Source organism: Brachycentrus maculatus, unplaced genomic scaffold, assembly GCF_059751285.1.
Source record: "Brachycentrus maculatus isolate JH-2025_06_01 unplaced genomic scaffold, ASM5975128v1 h1tg000102l, whole genome shotgun sequence".
NCBI lineage: Eukaryota > Metazoa > Arthropoda > Insecta > Trichoptera > Brachycentridae > Brachycentrus > Brachycentrus maculatus.
In genome coordinates this window covers 1,327,546-1,346,604 of record NW_028280856.1, presented here as the reverse complement: position 1 = coordinate 1,346,604, position 19,059 = coordinate 1,327,546, and the positions used below count along the sequence as shown (strand labels likewise).

Below are 19,059 nucleotides of genomic sequence, written 5' to 3'. Positions count from 1 at the left end.
TTCAAGCGCTATTTTCCTGTCTCTAATCCAGTCATTATTAGATTTTCCTTGTTTTAATTCGTTGGGTAAAATATTTACATCTGTACCATATAAAAGATAACTTGGGGAAAAGTCAGTGACTGAGTGATTAGTATTATTATATTTATTAACACATTCTTGAGCTATTGTGGTCCATGCTCTTCTTTTCCCTTTTTCATTTATTTTGCATCTGATTTTGTTCACCAATGTTTGATTCAGCCTTTCATTTAGGCCATTTGAGAATGGTGCATTTACTGCAGTGAAGATTATTGGGATCTGCTTGTCATTTAAGAATTCCTTGAATTCTTTCGAGTTTATTCCTGGGTATTGGTCGGTGAGAAGCATACCAATATCCTCGGTTTCTGTTATTTTGATTAGTTTTATAAAATCATTTGCATTCTGAGTTTTCGAGGTTAAAATAAATGCGTATCTTGTAAAGTGATCCACTAAGAGATGTAGATATTTTTTTGTTGATCTTGAACCTCCTAAACCTCCAATTGTGTCTAAAGATATTATTTCAAAAGGCTTTGTGGCCGGGCCTAGATGAGACATAAATCCAAATTTCTTTTGTCCTCTTGATTTATTTTTAATACAAATTTCACAATTTCTACAAATTGTTTTTATGTTTTTCGTCAAATTTTTGGCTGTGTAATGTGGACTAATAGTCTTTTGCATTTGTCCAATTCCAATATGGCATAGGTTTTCATGTATGTCTTTTATGATTTCGATGCTAAACGGTTCTGAAAGAATTATTTTTTCTTTTTTCTTGACCTTTTTAAAATAGACATTGTTTTTTTCAATCCATTTGTTTTTTTTCTGTTGAATTCTTTCATTTTTATTCTGATCTCTTAAAATATCTTCTAATTTAACCAAATTTACAACTTTTAATTGTTCATCTGCATTTTCACTCGATTCTAATACTGGATTCCTGCTTAGACAATCTGCTTCTAAATTCTTCTTTCCTGGATTATATTTTATTTCAAATTCATATTGCGATAAATAATATGTTAAATCACCTAACTCTTCATCGGTCCTAGATTTCAGATTCATATTTTCCAAAGGTTTGTGATCTGAATAAACCGTAAATGATTTACCTATTAACCAGTATTGCCAGTATCTTACCGCTTCCTTAATTGCTAAACATTCTAAATATATTGCTTTTTTTTTCTTCTGGGCTTCATTTAGTTTTTTTGAAAAGTATGCCACTGGTTTTTCTCTACCATCGGGCTGCTTTTGTTTCAAAATGGCCCCAACACCTTCTAAAGAAGCATCGGTATAAATGTTGATTGGTAAATCCTGATCAAAAATTTCTAGAACGGGCTGTGAGCAAAGCATGCTTTTTGTTATTTCAAATGCTTTTTGGCATTTATCACACCAAATAAATTTTTGATTTTTCCTTAGTAAGTTATGCAATGGATCTAGTATTATTGCACTCTTTGGTATGTATTCATGGTAAAAGTTTATTTTCCCCAGAAATTGTCTTACATTTTTTATCGTTTTTGGAACAGGAAAATTCTTTATTGAAATCAAATTATCCTTTACTGGTTTTATTGAATTATTTTGAATTATATGACCTAGATATTTTACCAAGTCTGACGCAAATGCGCATTTTGTAAATTTTAACCTGAAACCTTCCGTTTCGATCGCTTCCAGCAACTGTGTTAGATGTTTAATGTGCTCAGCAAAAGTTTTAGAAAATATAAGAATATCATCTATGTAATTAACGGTGAAATCAGTAAGTTTATACTTTCTTAATATGTTACCTAGTATCCTTTGAAAAATTGCTGGTGAGGTCTTCAATCCAAATGGTAGGCAAGTCCATTGGAAATGTCCTTCTTGTGTAACAAATCCCGTCTTTTTTCTGTCTTCGATTCGTAAAGGAATAGACCAAAACGCTGAGTTTATATCTAGTGTTGAAAAAAATTTGCAATTCCTGGTCTTTATCATTAGGTCTTCAATTAAAGGAAATGGTTGAGCTTGAGGCACTACTATTTTATTCAAGTCTCTGAAATCTATACACAGTCTGAATTTTTTGTTTTCCTCTTTTTTAAATGCCAATGTAACAGGTGCAGCAAATGGACTGTAGAATTCTTCTATTATCTTATTATCCAGTAATTTTGCAATTTGTTTTTCTATCTCCTTTTTATCTTCTACAGTACATCTGTAAGGCCTCTTACTGCAATATCTGTCTACTAGTAAGTCTATCCTCGCTTCGTATCCACTAACAGTGCCGATATCATATTTGTCTTTTGCAAAAACGGATTTATATTTGCAAATCAGTTCATTTATTTTAGATTTTTGAAATTGATTTAAATGATTTATTTTTATTTCAAAATCTTCTTCTTTTACATGTTCATTATAATTTATTTTGCATTCCTCGCTGTTGTTATTTTCTGTATTTTTAAATTCACTATTTTTTATTTTATATTTTGTAGAAATTTTTTCTACTTTCTTTTTATTTTCATTTTTCAAGCATTGTCTTTGTGTTATTTTTAAGTCTTCATTTTGGATTAGTTTAAATTTTTTTATCATATCTAATCCTATCAAAAAATCATATTTGAAATTTTCTTCATCAATAATATATACATCAACGTTTTTTTCCAATTCAAATATTTTTATTTTCAAAGTCGTCAAACCGTTTGTCTTTTTAACACCATTAATTGTTACTAAATCTGCTTCATTCATATTGTTTCCTTTTCCTTTTAGTTTTAATAACTTAGAATTTATTAGAGAAACATTTGAACCTGAATCGTAAATTCCAAATATTTCAATTTGATCATTTAGTAATAGTTTGACATTTATTAATGGTGTTACTATTCGTTTTTTTGATCGGTTTCGTTTAACTTAGCTTCTATAACTGAATTGTTTACATGTCTGATAGTATTTTTATTATTAAACTTATCATCCTCCTTTGTTTTAAACCAGCACGTTACTTCAGGGTGATATCGAGTTCCCTTATTTAATTTTTCACAAATCTTACATGGACTTTTATCTTTAATTTTACCACTAGTTCTTAGATTTCCATATCTTCTTTGATCCGAAAACCTTTTTTTATTTATAATGTTTTCGTGTTTTTTTACTTCATTGAATAAATCGACTGTATCTTCTAATTTTTCTCTATCAATCTTATTAATTATAAATTCTGGTAAACCAGCCACAATAAGATCTACTAAGGTACCCATGTCGATCGTTCTTCTCATCTCCAACAAAAGTTTTTCCTTCCTTATGGCATAGTCTAACAAGGAACCGTCGTTATATTTAAAAGATAATGCAAACATTACATGGTTCCATCCCTTGTTTGTAAATGTTTTACAAAAGTTGTTTTTCCATACTATCCATTCTGAGTTCATGGAAAATTTTATCATCATCGAACTGTACCAATCTTCACAACTTTTATCCATAAACAATCTTAATATTTCAATTTTTTTCTCATCCGTTGTCACCTCAAAACGTATACATTCTTTTTCAAAAATATCCATCCACTGGTTTGCATTAGGATTTTTGCTTGTAAATTTTTCAATGATGAACTTCTCTGAAATATCTTTTTAATTTTGATGTTTGCTTACCTGAGCATTTTGTATTAATTTTTCTAGTAAGTTTTGTAATGTTTGAGGAGCAGTATCCATTTTTATTTTTATTTTGTTTCTTTATTTTTGATTAACAAAATTGTCGTTTTATAACGTGGTAATATTTTCCTTTTGAAAATTAAGTGTAAATAATATGTAAAGTGGGTGTATAATAATAAAATAAACAATGTGTTGCTTTGTAATTAAAGAAACGACAATAAAAGTTTATTCTTAATTAATCTTTACAATAATTTTTATATCTATATGATTCTGACAGTTAATAATATTATCGGAAGTCTTTTGTTTTCTTCTGAGTGACGCATGCGACATCTGTTGGTAGAACTGTTTTATGTAGGTACTATTTGTAGGTACTTAATAAAATGTATGGGTAGGTACCTAGTTATTTTATTACATATATATATATATATATATATATATATATATATATATATATATATATATATATATATATATATATATATATATATATATATATATATATATATATATATTTATATATATATATATATATGTACATATATATATATATATATATATATATATATATATATATATATATATATATATATATATATATATATATATATATATATATATATATATATATATATATATATATATATATATATATATATATATATATATATATATATATATATATTTATATTCATATATATATATATATATATATATATATATATATATATATATATATATATATATATATATATATATATATATATATATATATATATATATATATATAAATATATATATATATATATATATATATATATATATATATAAATATATAAATATATATATATATATATATATATATATATATATATATATATATATATATATATATATATATATATATAAATATATATATGTATATATATATATATAATATATATATATATATATATATATATATATATATATATATATATATATATATATATATATATATATATATATATATATAAATATATATATGTATATATATATATATAAATATATATATATATATATATATATATATATATATATATATATATATATATATATATATATATATATATATATATATATATATATATATATATATATATACGTGTTTCAATTTTTCACTGTAATATTAAAATGAAATAACACTAACATTTATTTTAACTACCCTGTGAATCGATTAGAGCCTCCATAATGTAGTGGTTGGCGCGTTAGGCTACCATGCTGGAGATTCCGGGTTTGATTCCCAAGAGGGTCAAAATAAATAGTAGTGATTTTTCAGTCTTATATTTATTTAATATCACCCTGGAAAGGTACCTTAAGTGCAATTCTGATCACCTTTCCTTCGTGTATATAAACGATCAAGATAACGCTGCTTCTATACGAAACAGTGCCCTATGCACCATTGGGTATGGATAAGGGTTAGAGGAAGGAAATCGAACCTGAGACCTCCAGCATGATAGCCAAATGTGTTGAGTATAACACTTTGGAGGCAGATAGTAATTTAACACTACAGTAAATAAATAAAAAATCAATGAAAAGAACTTATAACGATTGTATAAATGCAAATATAATTTCGTCGATTATTATAGTTTTGACAACGTTGTCCTAGTTTAAAAAGCTGCTAACATGACCCAATACGTACAACCCCATAATAAACCGCGTATACATATGATATGCATACAATACCCACAATGCATTACTGTCGTGCTAGTGTCATTCCTTTGCTTTCTCATTTCTCTCTTGATCATACCTTTAGAGAGTTTTTTATTCGATTCTTTAATTTTTCTGATTTGTTAAAATACTATTATTCTGTTTTATAAGAACATCATTTTCATATCAGGGAGTCTTCAAACATTAATCATTAAGTTTTGTATTAAAAAAATATAAATTAAAACCAAATATCGATATTTACGAACTAGGAGACGCCCCATTAATAAAATACTCAAGAGCAGCCGACTCTATGACAGTTGTGCACTGTATACTTACTACGTATCGCTAAATTATCGTTTTCTGACTTTTTAATATTGTAGTTTTTTGTTAAATGACTTTGAACTTAAATAAATATAAGGTTTTCGAGACAAAAGGATATAACGCTTTACTATTTATACATTAAGTGTCTTATAAACCTTAGAAGGATACTTCACCTCAAGTTTTGAAATAAATAAAACAAAAAATTAAAAGGTAACTAAAAATCTAGTTTATTATTTTTCAAAAATAGTAATTACTACACCCATGTACATATCGACTAACTGACTAACCATCACGCCACTTTCTACAGAAGTAGGCAGCGAATCTCAGCGGATAAAATTGTCAGGCGAATGACATGCAGCATCATCAGTTCCGGCTCTAAACTTCTTATATTTTAATTCTTAGTATCTTCCATATTTTAGGTAAATATATTTAACGGTTTTAAATACTAAAACTACCTAACCATTACACCACTTTCCCAAAGGGGAAGGCAGTAAGTATAGAACGCTAAACCAACCTCTGTGTGCAAATAATTTTCGCCTCTGTCGCATTCACACATCTCCGAATAAATACATTTGACCACTTACTGACAGTATTAAAATATTTGATTATACCGATTTATATGTGTACCTACATATTTATATGGAGAGTCAGATTCGCTTTTATTTATTTGACTTTAAACGCACTTATTTTTTTTTTCATTAAAACCTTAATATATGTATAACGGACAAAAAATTCAGTTAAATGTTAAAAAACGTCTTGTTAATATTATGTATAAATTTAAATTCAAATGCCCAATCCATAATTTAAATCATATCAATCCATAATCCAATAAAAGTGTCATAATTCCAAATTGTTTCTTTTTTCAAAGCAGGATTACCAAAAGCAAAAGCATCTATATCAAACAGCAATGACTTCACGACGAATGTCCGAAGATATCAAAAAAAATTGTTTTAGTGTTTCGTTGTATTTTTATGCATTGATCATGTTTTCAAAAATAAAGTTTTATGTAACCTTTATTATATGTAATGTACTTCTGGCTTTAACACATACCCCCTCCCCCCCAATTAGTCTGTTATATCGAAGTTTTGCCATATTAGATTTCCGCGTGACGTCCACTCGCTGTGCTTTTTAAGCCCTGCAGTTTCACGGGTATGCATTAATAATCGCCCGCCGACGTGAATTGAAAATATTTTTTCACAGTGCCTCAAATATGTGCAGTGAATGGTTTTGGGTCGTTATTATTAGTATCGCATGCTGTCACGATAGTCCGGGGATCGATTTCCTTTGTTGTGGCTTTTTAAAAATACAAGTACCCACCTATCGGCCAACAGATGCGAGACAGATACCGCGGGTTTTGTCACATTTCACCAATTGTGTATTGTACTAATTGTCACCGTCCAGTTGATCGGGTGTATTCCAACCTGTTATTATAATAATCAAATGATAATAACATTTTGAGTGTGTTCATTTTTCTGACGTTTCTCATGTGTGTGATTATAATCCAGGATTCGGACCTCACATACTAAGAAAAGAGTTTCTGTTTCATAAAAAGCTTCTTTTCATCTCACCAATAGACTTCTATTACAGGATCGATTCTAGATCTCCAATTACAGGAGTTATTTTCATTTTTTTTACCACCTCACACACTAATATAAGAAATTCTGCTTAATAAAAAGCTTATTTTCATCTCACCAATAGATGTCTCTAGTGAAGTTCTAGTGGTTCAAGAATAATGTTTCAAAATTGGTTCATATATATAAAGAACTTCCAAGAATTTGAGTAGTGTGGTTATCAATAAAGGGTAGAATTGGTGAATATTACACGTGTGTAAAATGATCACTTAAATCAGCCTATGACGGTCGTCAGCCCCTTAAATGCTCAGACATCCATATTCTTCTTCATCTTCGATGAGCTGTCAAAAAATAGATGATAATAATTGCATTATGTGTATGCGGGTATAAAAACTTTTTTTTCTTGGCCTCACTCACATCAGATGGTGCATTGGCCACTTAAGAATAACCGTTAAAAATGTGCCATCAATAAAATGGCTAAAAAATTATTACTTTATAAAACTTTAATTAAAAATTGATAGATTTAACTACAAAGTGACTGCCAAATCAATCAATGAAAAAAAAAATTAGTTTGTAATATATGTAAATTTGAATTGATATTTATCATAACAGATTTTTTTACCCTTTTTCCTACCCAATTATGCATAGAGCACTGTGTCTAGTTGATGTTATGTTATGTTGATCGTGAATGTTATGAAGGCCAAGTGATTAGTTCAGCACTTCAGGCACCAGTCTAGGGTAATATTCAATTCAGTATCATAGTAAAAAAATATTAAAAAACACTTTTATTGGTTCTAACCTACGTAGAATGTAACCAAAACTCCCAGTATAGTAGCCAAATGTAATAACTACTGGACCATGGAGGCGGACAAAAACAATGAAAAAACTATTGATTTATCGATTTAGTAAGTAAATTATATCTTCATCTGATATATTCATCAAACCATGTACAAATTTGGAGTATTTTATTTTCTGTCTTATTCAAAACAGTCATATTACACAAATCAAATCATTAGTCAGTTGATATACGAGTATATCAATTGACTAATTCTAAAAGATGTCGTGTAGAGAAGATTGCACAGCATGCGTATTAAATCTCCTCTTTAAATTGAACATCGATAAGATGATATTTACGGAATTTGTATAACTTGTTTTCGTGAAATCATAAAAAAATGTAATTGACGCAATAATAACTTGATCGTCAATAATATAAAGGCTAAATGATCAATCGTGAACTACAGGTCATATTAAATAAATATTAGAGTTAAAAGTCTCTTATATTTACATCTGGGAATCGAACCCGGGGCTTCTAGCATACCAATTTAACACTCTAACCACTTCAATACGGAGATAAGCATAAAAATATTGTATATATATATATATATATCAATAAATATTCTTTTATTTGGTTTTCAGCATGTATTTATTTATCCAAATATTATGTATCTTTTTATAACGATTTAAATATTAAATTTTGTAATATTTTTTATGACTTTCGTAATAACATCTGACTTCATTTTATTTTTGTGAAAAAATACTCGTTTTTACAGTCTAAAATTATTGTAAATTTATAATCCTGAATTTCAGCTTGTTCTAGCGCATCACAGTGGGTTGGTCTAGGTGTTCATAATATTGCCTACATTAAGGTGTACCCAAAATTTGTCTAGCCATGCGCTGTGAAAATTTCTTGAAATATTTTAGTTCTACTGATATTTACAGTCAAATTTAAGCTTTTCTAAAGGAAACTCCATAAATTGATTGCAGTTCTGTGTTAACAAAATATATTGGCATAAAATAAACAGCCTTTAATTAAATTTCCTAATTTTATTTGGCTTAGGTACATATTAGAAATAGTATCGGATCTAAGTCCCATATAAGTGTCGCGGACGGATCGTCTAGGTTTAAATACACTCCGCCATAACTTAATTTATATTTTGATAACGGGTAAGTTAGGTCAACAAAGATAGTATAAAAAAGGAAATATTTCTTTATACATTTAATAAAAATACAAAAAATAAATAAAAAATTGGGTAGAACGCGAACAAAAATAGGGATTCATATAAAAAAATTACTTTCTATCCGATGACTATGTATGTAGAGAATTGGAATATGGATGAGGTTATTCTTCTTTTGTAGACACTGTCAACATGACAGCGAAATACGTTTGCATTAAAAAGATGGAAGAATTTCCAAATTTAATAAATTAATTTTTAATATTTTTACAAAATAGAATAAAAAAAGTTTCCCTTGCGGCACTCATACATATCAGTATTGCTTAAGTTATATTTGCTTGTACGAGTACAGGTATCCTACCCCGATTGCCTTAGCTTTGCCTGGTGCTCTTTTTTCCTAACGTTTGAATCATCTATCATATCCATTCCTAAATAGCATTAATATTTTAAACACTCGAGTTTCGCTTTCCTCCTTTTTTCTTATATAATTCATTATTCATTCCCCAGAGTTTCTATAATAACGTTATCTATATCCTTTCAAATATATTTTACATAAAAAAATTACAACAATATGTAATTGAAGATCAAGCTCACATCTCAGTGATCCAACGTGATGTCTTACGCACTTTGATTTCGGATAAAAAATAAAATAAAATAATGGTAATACAATGCTCATTTCTTAACATGAATAACATAACTTCACCATCTAATGATAATCCAAATTTAATATCTTTTGAAGTTTAAAAGAGTTATAATTAACTTTCTTATTTATTACTTTTTTATGGAAAGATCTCACTCACTATTCGGTTCTTGAAGAATATCTTTACAAGGATGGGTGAGGAAGGTTTTTATGAAAATTCATTAAAAAAATCAAACCCACTTCTCTAGCTTCACAAAGCGTTTATACCAACTACTCCACGGCGCGTTTTTTTCTTATTTGCTGATTAAAAATGTATGAACATTATAATAATAAATAAATAATTATAATTTAATTTTTATGAATTTTATTACAAAATAATGAATAATCAAGACGTGAATTAAGTTGGTCCGGGTCTGGTTACATCTTTCATCTTTTTTTTTGTTTTTAATTAAATTGTTGTCTTGGGAGAGATGGAATGTGTTCTACCATTATTCCCGTTGTTTGCGTTCAAGTCGTGTGTTCTCCCACATTGCGAAGAAAACAAAATAAAAATAGTACGTTTAAAAGACGAACCACATTTGAGCCATTGTTATCGCTTACCAATTAATCCACGAAAAAATCTAAAATTATACAATATTATTTAATTTTTATTTAAAAAAGTTTGATAAAATACAATGTCTAATATTTAAAGTCCTTAAATAATTTTTATTGCTTTGAATATCCGTCTTACACTTTTATATTGAAATTTTTCACATATTACAACTTTATATATATATATATATATATATATATATATATATATATATATATATATATATATATATATATATATATATATAACTCCGAGCATTCACACCAGACTTTTTTGTTTGCTTTTTCTTACTACATACTAACCTATACAAAAAGTACCTTAAAACATAAATATTTAAAATTTCCTAAGTGCGTTCCTTTGAATGGTTCTAGTATCAATGTTCGCTAATTACAACCCTTTTAGTGGTATTAATTTGTCAGCCATGATCGCCCCACTTGGCGCACCCCTGACTGCGCTGTCGACAGTGTGAACCGTCAAAAGAATATCGATCCACATTAAATATAGAAACCAGATCACGCTGATGTGCGCACCTAACCTAACGTAAAATAACGTAACCTAATGTAACAGCGAGTACGTAACTCTCGCCGAATGCATGGTAACCTAGTGCAACTACATTATATGCGTCACCCTAATGTGATGAGCCGTCATCGCAAGATGTCCCTCATTTGGAGAGGTCCTCACCAAAACGTTACATTTCTATTTTAAATGATTTTAAGTAATCAGGAATTCTAGTTTGTAAAATTGTATCGTTTTGGTGCGATTTAATGATTTTTTATTGGTTTAACACAGGATCGGTCACGTTTTGTCGGAACTTTAATTAAGATTTCGATAGTATACAGTATACAGAACGGATTTGCATTTAAAGGAATTTTTGTGCAATATTGGAAAGGTTACTTTTTGGTGAGAACCTCCTCATTTAGTGTGGTTATGTTAATTTTTTTTAAAGAAAATTTAAATTAAAAACAGAATGTGCAAAATAAGGTACCATATACAGTTGACAACAATTTATGAGGCAATAAAACATAAAGATCTATCAGATACAATGGTGTCTTATTTAAAAAATATGACTAGACGAATAAGACAAATAAATTGCTATGTGACAAATGTTGATTGATATAAGATATTGAATCACTATTTATACACATTTACTATCTTTTCTAAGGTATATAAACTAAATGTGCTTTAAATTCTTGTACATGATAGCCAAGGAGAATTTTCTAAGGCAACTAATAAATATTATTAATAAAATTACAATATATGTATATAAAAAAATTATATACGTAGAAGATGTTTAATAAAATAATATAAATTTGTAACACATTTTTATTACTATCGAACTTATAACAAATAAGGATTAAAAAAATATTATTTTAATTTTAAAACGATTTTCATTTTGTTTTTAATTTTGAAAGCATTAACTTTGTGGATCATATTGATATATTATTTTGAGAAATAAAAAGACTTTATACATCTTTGCTTTGCTGGCCGTACTCGCCAATATTATATTTCGAATATTGAAAACATTTACTTTTTGGATCGTATTGATAAATGGGTTTAATTGTCATAAATTAAACCCTGAAGAGGGCAACAGTTTGTTGCTGAAACTAGTTGGTTGTTAATAGAAAGTTGAATGGATAAAAACAATAAGTCTTTATTTCTCAAAATAATATATGATTTTCATTTTATCTATAGTAACACGTGTTTCGACGCATTCTGCATCATAAAAATTATGCTGAATGCACAGAAACACGTGTCACAATAGATTTTAAGGAAAAATGGTATTTACCAAGTAAAACTTTAATCAAAAAAATATTTTTTCTACATTTTCCAATATCGGGATTTCTCGTTATAAAAGTGCCACATTACGGTGTGTATCGACAGGTCATTGAGTTGAAATTTTTATAATTGCACACTCACTTGTAAAAGTAATATTAAGTGTCTTTTCAATGTCTAGCTGGAAGCAAGAGCCAGAACAGAGAAGCGGTAATTAAAATGTTCTAATCTGTTTAACAAAATGCATTTAAGTTTCGTTGAATGGATCGATGAGTATGAGAACACGCTTTTATATCAACTGGACCTTATTTCAATAATTATTGTAAGTATTAATTTAAAATGAAACACAATTTTTTTTAGTCTACTAAATTGTATTTTGTTAACTTAATCACTTGAAAAAATTATATTGTGACAATTGTTGACAAAACTGTCACTTAAAATTGTGCAGCTACATAAGGACCATAGTCCATTTGATCTTCACATTCGTTTCATAATGCCCTAACAAGGTGAAACAATTGTCGCAATATTAATTTTTTATGTGTTTTTGTTAATAAAATTCAATTAAGTAGACTCTAAAAATCTGTGCTTGATTTAAAATTAATACATAAATTAAAATGGAGTTCTACAAATTAAACGCCAAATCAATAAATACAATAATTATGTCAACTAATATTATTAATAATAGAGTACCTTCGATAGCTTTACATAATTATATTTTTATTTTTATTCTGACGTGTATTTATATATTTTGTTTATTAAAATCATTTGTCCACCTCCGTAGTGTAATGGATAGCACGCTCGGCTACCGTTTATGAAAAAATCGGTCACTTGAATACAAACACGAACGTGTCAACATGTCACAGAATAAAGATGATTGAATTATGTAGACAATAATATTTTGAAGAAAGGATTATCCGTTAATGGATTCAGCAGTCACTTTGTGGTAATACATATCTAATATTAATTTAAGTTTTACATGGTGAAAGCCACTTTTTCTTAAAATCTACTATAACACGTGTTTCGATGCATTCTGCATCATTTTAAAACACATGCATCGAAACACGTGTCAAAGTAGATTTTAAGAAAAAGTGGTATTTACTAAGTAAACCATTAATAAAAAATGGATAGATTTGTGTTTTTTTTATTGATTTGTAATTAAATATGGAATAACATGAATTAAATATTAAAATGAAAGACTTGTATAAGAAAACTTTTTGAGTTTTTATATGTTAACACATGTACCAAATTTGTACAAAATATATTACATTGTTCAAATACACAGTATAATTTTTGTTATTCGGATGCTCTCATAAACAAGTAAAAATACAAAATGTTTGTATTTTCACCTGTTCATTAGAACATTAGTTCTCAACACTAGCCGTCCTAACGTTAATTAACTCAAAAAGTGGTGTTATGCCAGTTTTAATGTATATATTTTATTTGAATCTGGTATTTAAGATATTGTCAAATATAGTTATGGTTCTAGCAAAACTATATTTGACAATATTAAACACAAATCACAAATCCCTTTTTTTTGTTTTTTTCCTTTAAAATACAGTTTTAAAATTGTATTGTGCAAGACTAATGCTGGTTCATGTAATTAATTTAACGAGCCGCTTTTCTCGGCCCTATTTGCGTTATTATTAGTAGTTTAGAGTCCATTGTATGATAAATTTCAGAGTTCTCACAGTCAGTCATTCGTCCGTCTGTCATTTCTTCCCCTCACCGCGGAACTGTTATTTTGTAAACTTGTATTTCATAAACACAATACTCTCATTCAAATGTTCAAACGTCGCATATGAAACGCATTCGAAATACACCTCATTTTCATCGAAAATAACCCACACTATTAAATTCATCATTTTATTCAAATGGTCATATCTGCTGCACAAAAAGTGAAATTCTTCTTTTCCAAATTCCTTATCCGCACCCGATGGTGTATAGGGCACTGCATCATGTGAATGCAGTGTTATCTTGATCGTTAACACTTAAAGGAAAAGTGATTAGAACATAAAAATGAAGGAAAGAAGTGCTGCGCTTAATGTACCAGTCCAGGGTAATATAAAATAAATATTAGAGTGTAAAATCACTCATATTTATTTTCACTCCCCTCCTGGGAATCAAACCCGGGACCTCCAGCACGGTACCTAAACACGCTAATTATTACACTACGGAGGTGGACAAAAAATTAAATGTGAAATTACCACATATTTATTTTCCTCGATTGTTTTATTATTCTTCCTCGATTATTCTTAATCATAACTTTATAAAACTTTTTTTTTGTTAATAAAGGTACATAAAATGTGAGATTTCGTTTGTTCAAAATTCCGAATCTCCACTAGTTTTTCACCGCTTTCTTTGAATCTGTAGCACAACCTTGCATTAAAATAAAAATGCATTAAAAAAACCTATGTCAATAAAAATAAAAATGTAAATATCACTTCGTTTAAAACCTTTTGTGTTCTTAAGTTATTCATCGAGTATATGCAAGATTATTGTTTGTTTAGCGATGTGCATTTCGTATCACTTGATTTAGATACGTGGATCACAATATCCAAATCGTTGAGTTAACCCACTAAAGCGGAATATTCCAAGATTGTGAGCAGGGAAACTGATTTCCTTTCATAAACTCCTGGTATAATCTAATCTAATTATAGAATCAATAATTCAACTCCGTGTCTACAATTTCTCAATTTCAAGCTTAAAACTAACATTTATTTCAAATTCAAACCCATTTATCGTTATACTTTCCGTGGAATGAATTCCATATATCTCTCACTCCTTTCAAGAACGTCATAAATCAAAAATCGTCAATTTTCAGTTGGGCATGTTTTCGCAATGCCGAGAAAATGTACTATATCCCAGCAAAAGAGGCATATTTTTAACTTAATATTTACCCACTACAGGGCAGAAAATGATGTTTTTGCATTTTGAAGAAAATGTATTGTTTAATTATGTTTTTAAATATACTAAATATTTTCAAATGGAAAAAAAACCTTCAGGTTTTACCTAAAAAAATCCGTTACACAGTAAAAAGTTCAATTAGTGGCTAGATATTTATTTTTAATTTATTGTGTTATATTTTTAAACTTTAAAAACATTCTCCTGAAAAATCAAGTTTTTTATTTATGACGTTCTTGAAAGGAGTGAGCGATATGTATGTTAGTATATTATTAAGATAATTGTACAATTTAATATAATTCAAAATGTGTTACTGATATACACATAAGAAGAGTCTCTGCTTAATAAAAGCTTTCCCTATTCCAACATAGATGGCTGTTGTGAACTCACAAATTGTGTGTTACGAGTTTGATCAATATATCAAGGAGTTCTACAAATTTAATAGCGCTTTTGTCAATCATTAGTGGAATTGGCGAACGTAACAGGTGTTTAAAGTAATTTTTTCAACCAAGCCTATGACGGTTGTAAGCCCTGTAAATGCCAGAATTCTATATTCATATTCATATTTATTGAGATGGAAAAAATATGTATTTAATGTTGTCAAAGTATGTGTATTTAAAATGTCCAAATTGGTCTCTCGAATATTTTGACAGCGCCATACATCGCTCACTCCTTTCAACGTCATATATCAAAACACTTGATTTTTCAGGAGATCGTTTTTAAAGTTTAAAAATATTATACAATGAAATTAACTTTTTGCTATGCAACAAATCTTTTTAGGTAAAACCTGAAGGTTTTTCTCCATTTGAAAAATATTTAATATATTTAAAATAATAATTAAACACTACCTTTTCTTCAAAATGTAAAAAAAACACTTTCTACTCTGCAGCGGGTAAATATTAAGTTAAAAATATGCCGTTTTTGCTGGGATATAGTACATTTTCTGGGCATTCCAAAAACATGCAAAACCGAAAATTGCCGATTTTTGATATTTGACGTTATTGAAAGGAGTGAGCGACATTTCAATTTTATTTATTTGACAATAGATACATTCAAAATTGTGGTGTTGACCACATAAAAAATATCAGTTTATTTTTCGTTGACAAAAGTACCTACGCACTTAGTTTATCGTATAACTTGAAACTACATATACTCATATATCTACTCTTAATATAATGTCATGTAACGTAGTTAGCTCATCTTCATCGTTGAAATATACGTTCGAAGTACTCAGTCGTTCGCGTATTACTCGTCTTATTGTCTAGCACTGCGTCTTTTTGATACAGAGCCATTAACTAAAGGTTAATTAGCGACAAATCTTTCTCTAACTACACATTTGTATAGAGTTATTTGAAACTTATTGATTCTGATAGGGGTTGATAAACTCGAGATGTCTCTTTATGCGAATATCAATTTCTCTAACAAAACGTTTCACGACTGAATATCATAAATGAACAATTAATCTAGAAACCGACGGGGTGGAAGATATTGATTAATGAAGAAGGGATTGAACGCGTCTATTTTATGTGTACAAATTATGCATCAAATCATAAAATTAAATACTGAAATAAGTTGTTTAAAATAATAATACAATTTAATAACATTGACCCCATATAAAATTCCCTCCGATAACGCGGTACCTATCTCAACGTTATAGGAGGGTTGACTGTATTAATATTATTATATTTTTCTAAATATATTTACATTTTTATGATTTCCCAAAGTACACGCAAACTTACAATTTTCCACTGGAGTTTTTTGTTATTATTTATAAAATCGTGTGTATAAATCTATGTCCAAGTACTTTTTTTTTGAAAAAGAGTTTTTTAGGGTAACGAACAAACTCAATCACAGGTTAGTAAAGTGAAATTAGAAACGGGTTTCAATTTTTTTGTTGTTTTATCAATATTATTATTATATTATTACAGCTAAAATATTAATATTTCGTTGATTTATTTGAACAACTTTTTAAGGCTTAAAAATTGTTTCATTAATACAATATTTTTATTGGAAAAGTAGGTTTATCAGTCGATTATTTTCAGCCAATGATAACAAAGTACACCTTTTTAAAATAATTCAATCACACTCGACCAATTTCGATTGGGTTCTTTATCTGTATAGAACTATTCCTTATCAAATGGCATTGAGCCAATCACTTAGAAAATTTTATATCAAACCATATATCAGACGTGCTACGAGTAAATACTTCTAAGAAATTTTAATTCACGTATTAACAGAGGCACATGTAATTTTACATCTTATATTAAAATTATCGCACAATTACTTAAGACGTAAAAATCTCAAAAATAAAACAAACAAAAAAATCTAAAAACCTAATTTACTTACTAACTACAGCACTGTTTCTCCACAGGAGTAGCATAGAGAATAGAACTCCATGCCAATATGAAGAAAAAAATCATAAAAATAAAAAGTTTTTCATAATAATAAAACAATGGCTCTGGAATTTTGCTAAAAATGCTAATCTGTATTTGAGGAGAAAAATCAATATATGCTCGTTAAAAAAAACATATTTTTACTATAATGAATATAACATACAGCACAAAATTACACTACCCTCTGATTTCAAACAGCTATATTTGGTATCAAACGTTTTGATCAATATCACAAATCAGTTTTTGGTTGGTTGAAAGATATTGCTTTTTAGCAATAGGGCCGCCAATGTAGTTCTTTCTTTTCTGTACATGAAGTTAAAATAAATTAATAAATTTTACAATTATTAGTTTTTAATTCGGTATTTTTAAATTTATCTCGAAAATTCGTATTATAAGTGTTACAGTTTTGAGGTTGTAATTTTTTTTTTATTTCGTTATTTCAGGACTTCAGAAAAAACATAATAAACGTTTTTCCGTTACTAAAACTTGCTTTTTTTTGCGCAACGTCCTGTAGATGAGTAGGGTTCACATTGTATGTACATCTACTGCATATTGGCTGCACATGCGACTATACTATTCTCCTCTATCAAACTATTAGATTAACACGTTCTGATAGTGTTACCTGTGATAAGAGATAAAATAAATATTGCAATTTCACCATTTTAGGTCAGTGTCTACTGTACCATTAAGCTACTTACCGCGGCTCGAAAAATAAAGAACTTTTTTGTTTACCTGAAAAATGCAAAACTCGAGGAACGCATCATTAATAGACTGAAATTCAGCCATCATGAGAAGCGCAAAACGTAAGTTTTTCAAAGAAACAATACAAATGTGCTATTTTGGCTATTTTTATTCCAATACATGTATCGTATTACTAACTTGTTTTAATTTATCTCAAACAAAGAGCTTTTTCTTAACACATTTTTATAAATTAATCCTTCAAATGATTATTTTTCGTGTTATGTTATTTGAAATATTGATTTTTAATTTAAGTTTTACTTGTTAAATACAACATTTTTACCACTGTATTTATGGGTATGTAAATTTATTGGTATGTATGATATATGTAATGTATTTTAATCGAATTGATCTAAAATTATGCAGTTTTAAAGGTTACAATTCCGGGATTTCTCGGAATAAAAGTGCCACATATTTTTCGGTGTCTATTGACAGATCATCGAATATCAATATCTGTAATTCCACTCACTTAAAAATAACATTTGTGTTTTTTTTTTCAATGTCTAGCTGTAACCAAGAGCAAGAACAGAGAAGCAGGAATAATGTTCACATTGTTTATATTGTTATATATATTTTAACTCTTCTGGAAAACAAACATGAGACCTCCAGTATGGTAGCTAAACTAGCCTACCACTTCAAAAATATTATGCATAGAATATTGATATTCCGTTTTTATTCATATCTTGGAAAATTATTTGGTTCCTATGATATCACGAAGTGCCATACCGTCAATATAATAATTTCAGTTCTGCATCAAAACTTTCATGAATTTGTCAGACGCCCCCTTCCCATAGGAGTCCACTAAACTAATAATGACATAAGTTTGAAACTTCTTTTTTTATGTTGTCGCATTGGCTCCGAGTAGTCGCATTCTGGAGGTGAGCTTCCAATTGCCGACATAAGGTGAT

General features: G+C 28.4%; 1 protein-coding gene across 18 annotated transcripts in view; it reads left to right on the top strand.

Annotated features, from left to right (window-relative positions):
- Window positions 1-19,059, top strand: part of Eip93F (Ecdysone-induced protein 93F) — a 127,462-nt gene that overhangs the window by 60,764 nt on the left and 47,639 nt on the right. The window contains exon 1 of one of the 18 annotated variants that reach the window (XM_088258733.1): window positions 18,080-18,216. The exons of the other annotated variants lie outside the window; for them this stretch is intronic. Coding sequence (XP_088114859.1) covers window positions 18,201-18,216 — 16 coding nt within the window. The 5' untranslated portion in view covers window positions 18,080-18,200. Of the gene's footprint in view, window positions 1-18,079; window positions 18,217-19,059 lie in introns of those variants that run through there. 18 annotated transcript variants of the gene reach the window in all.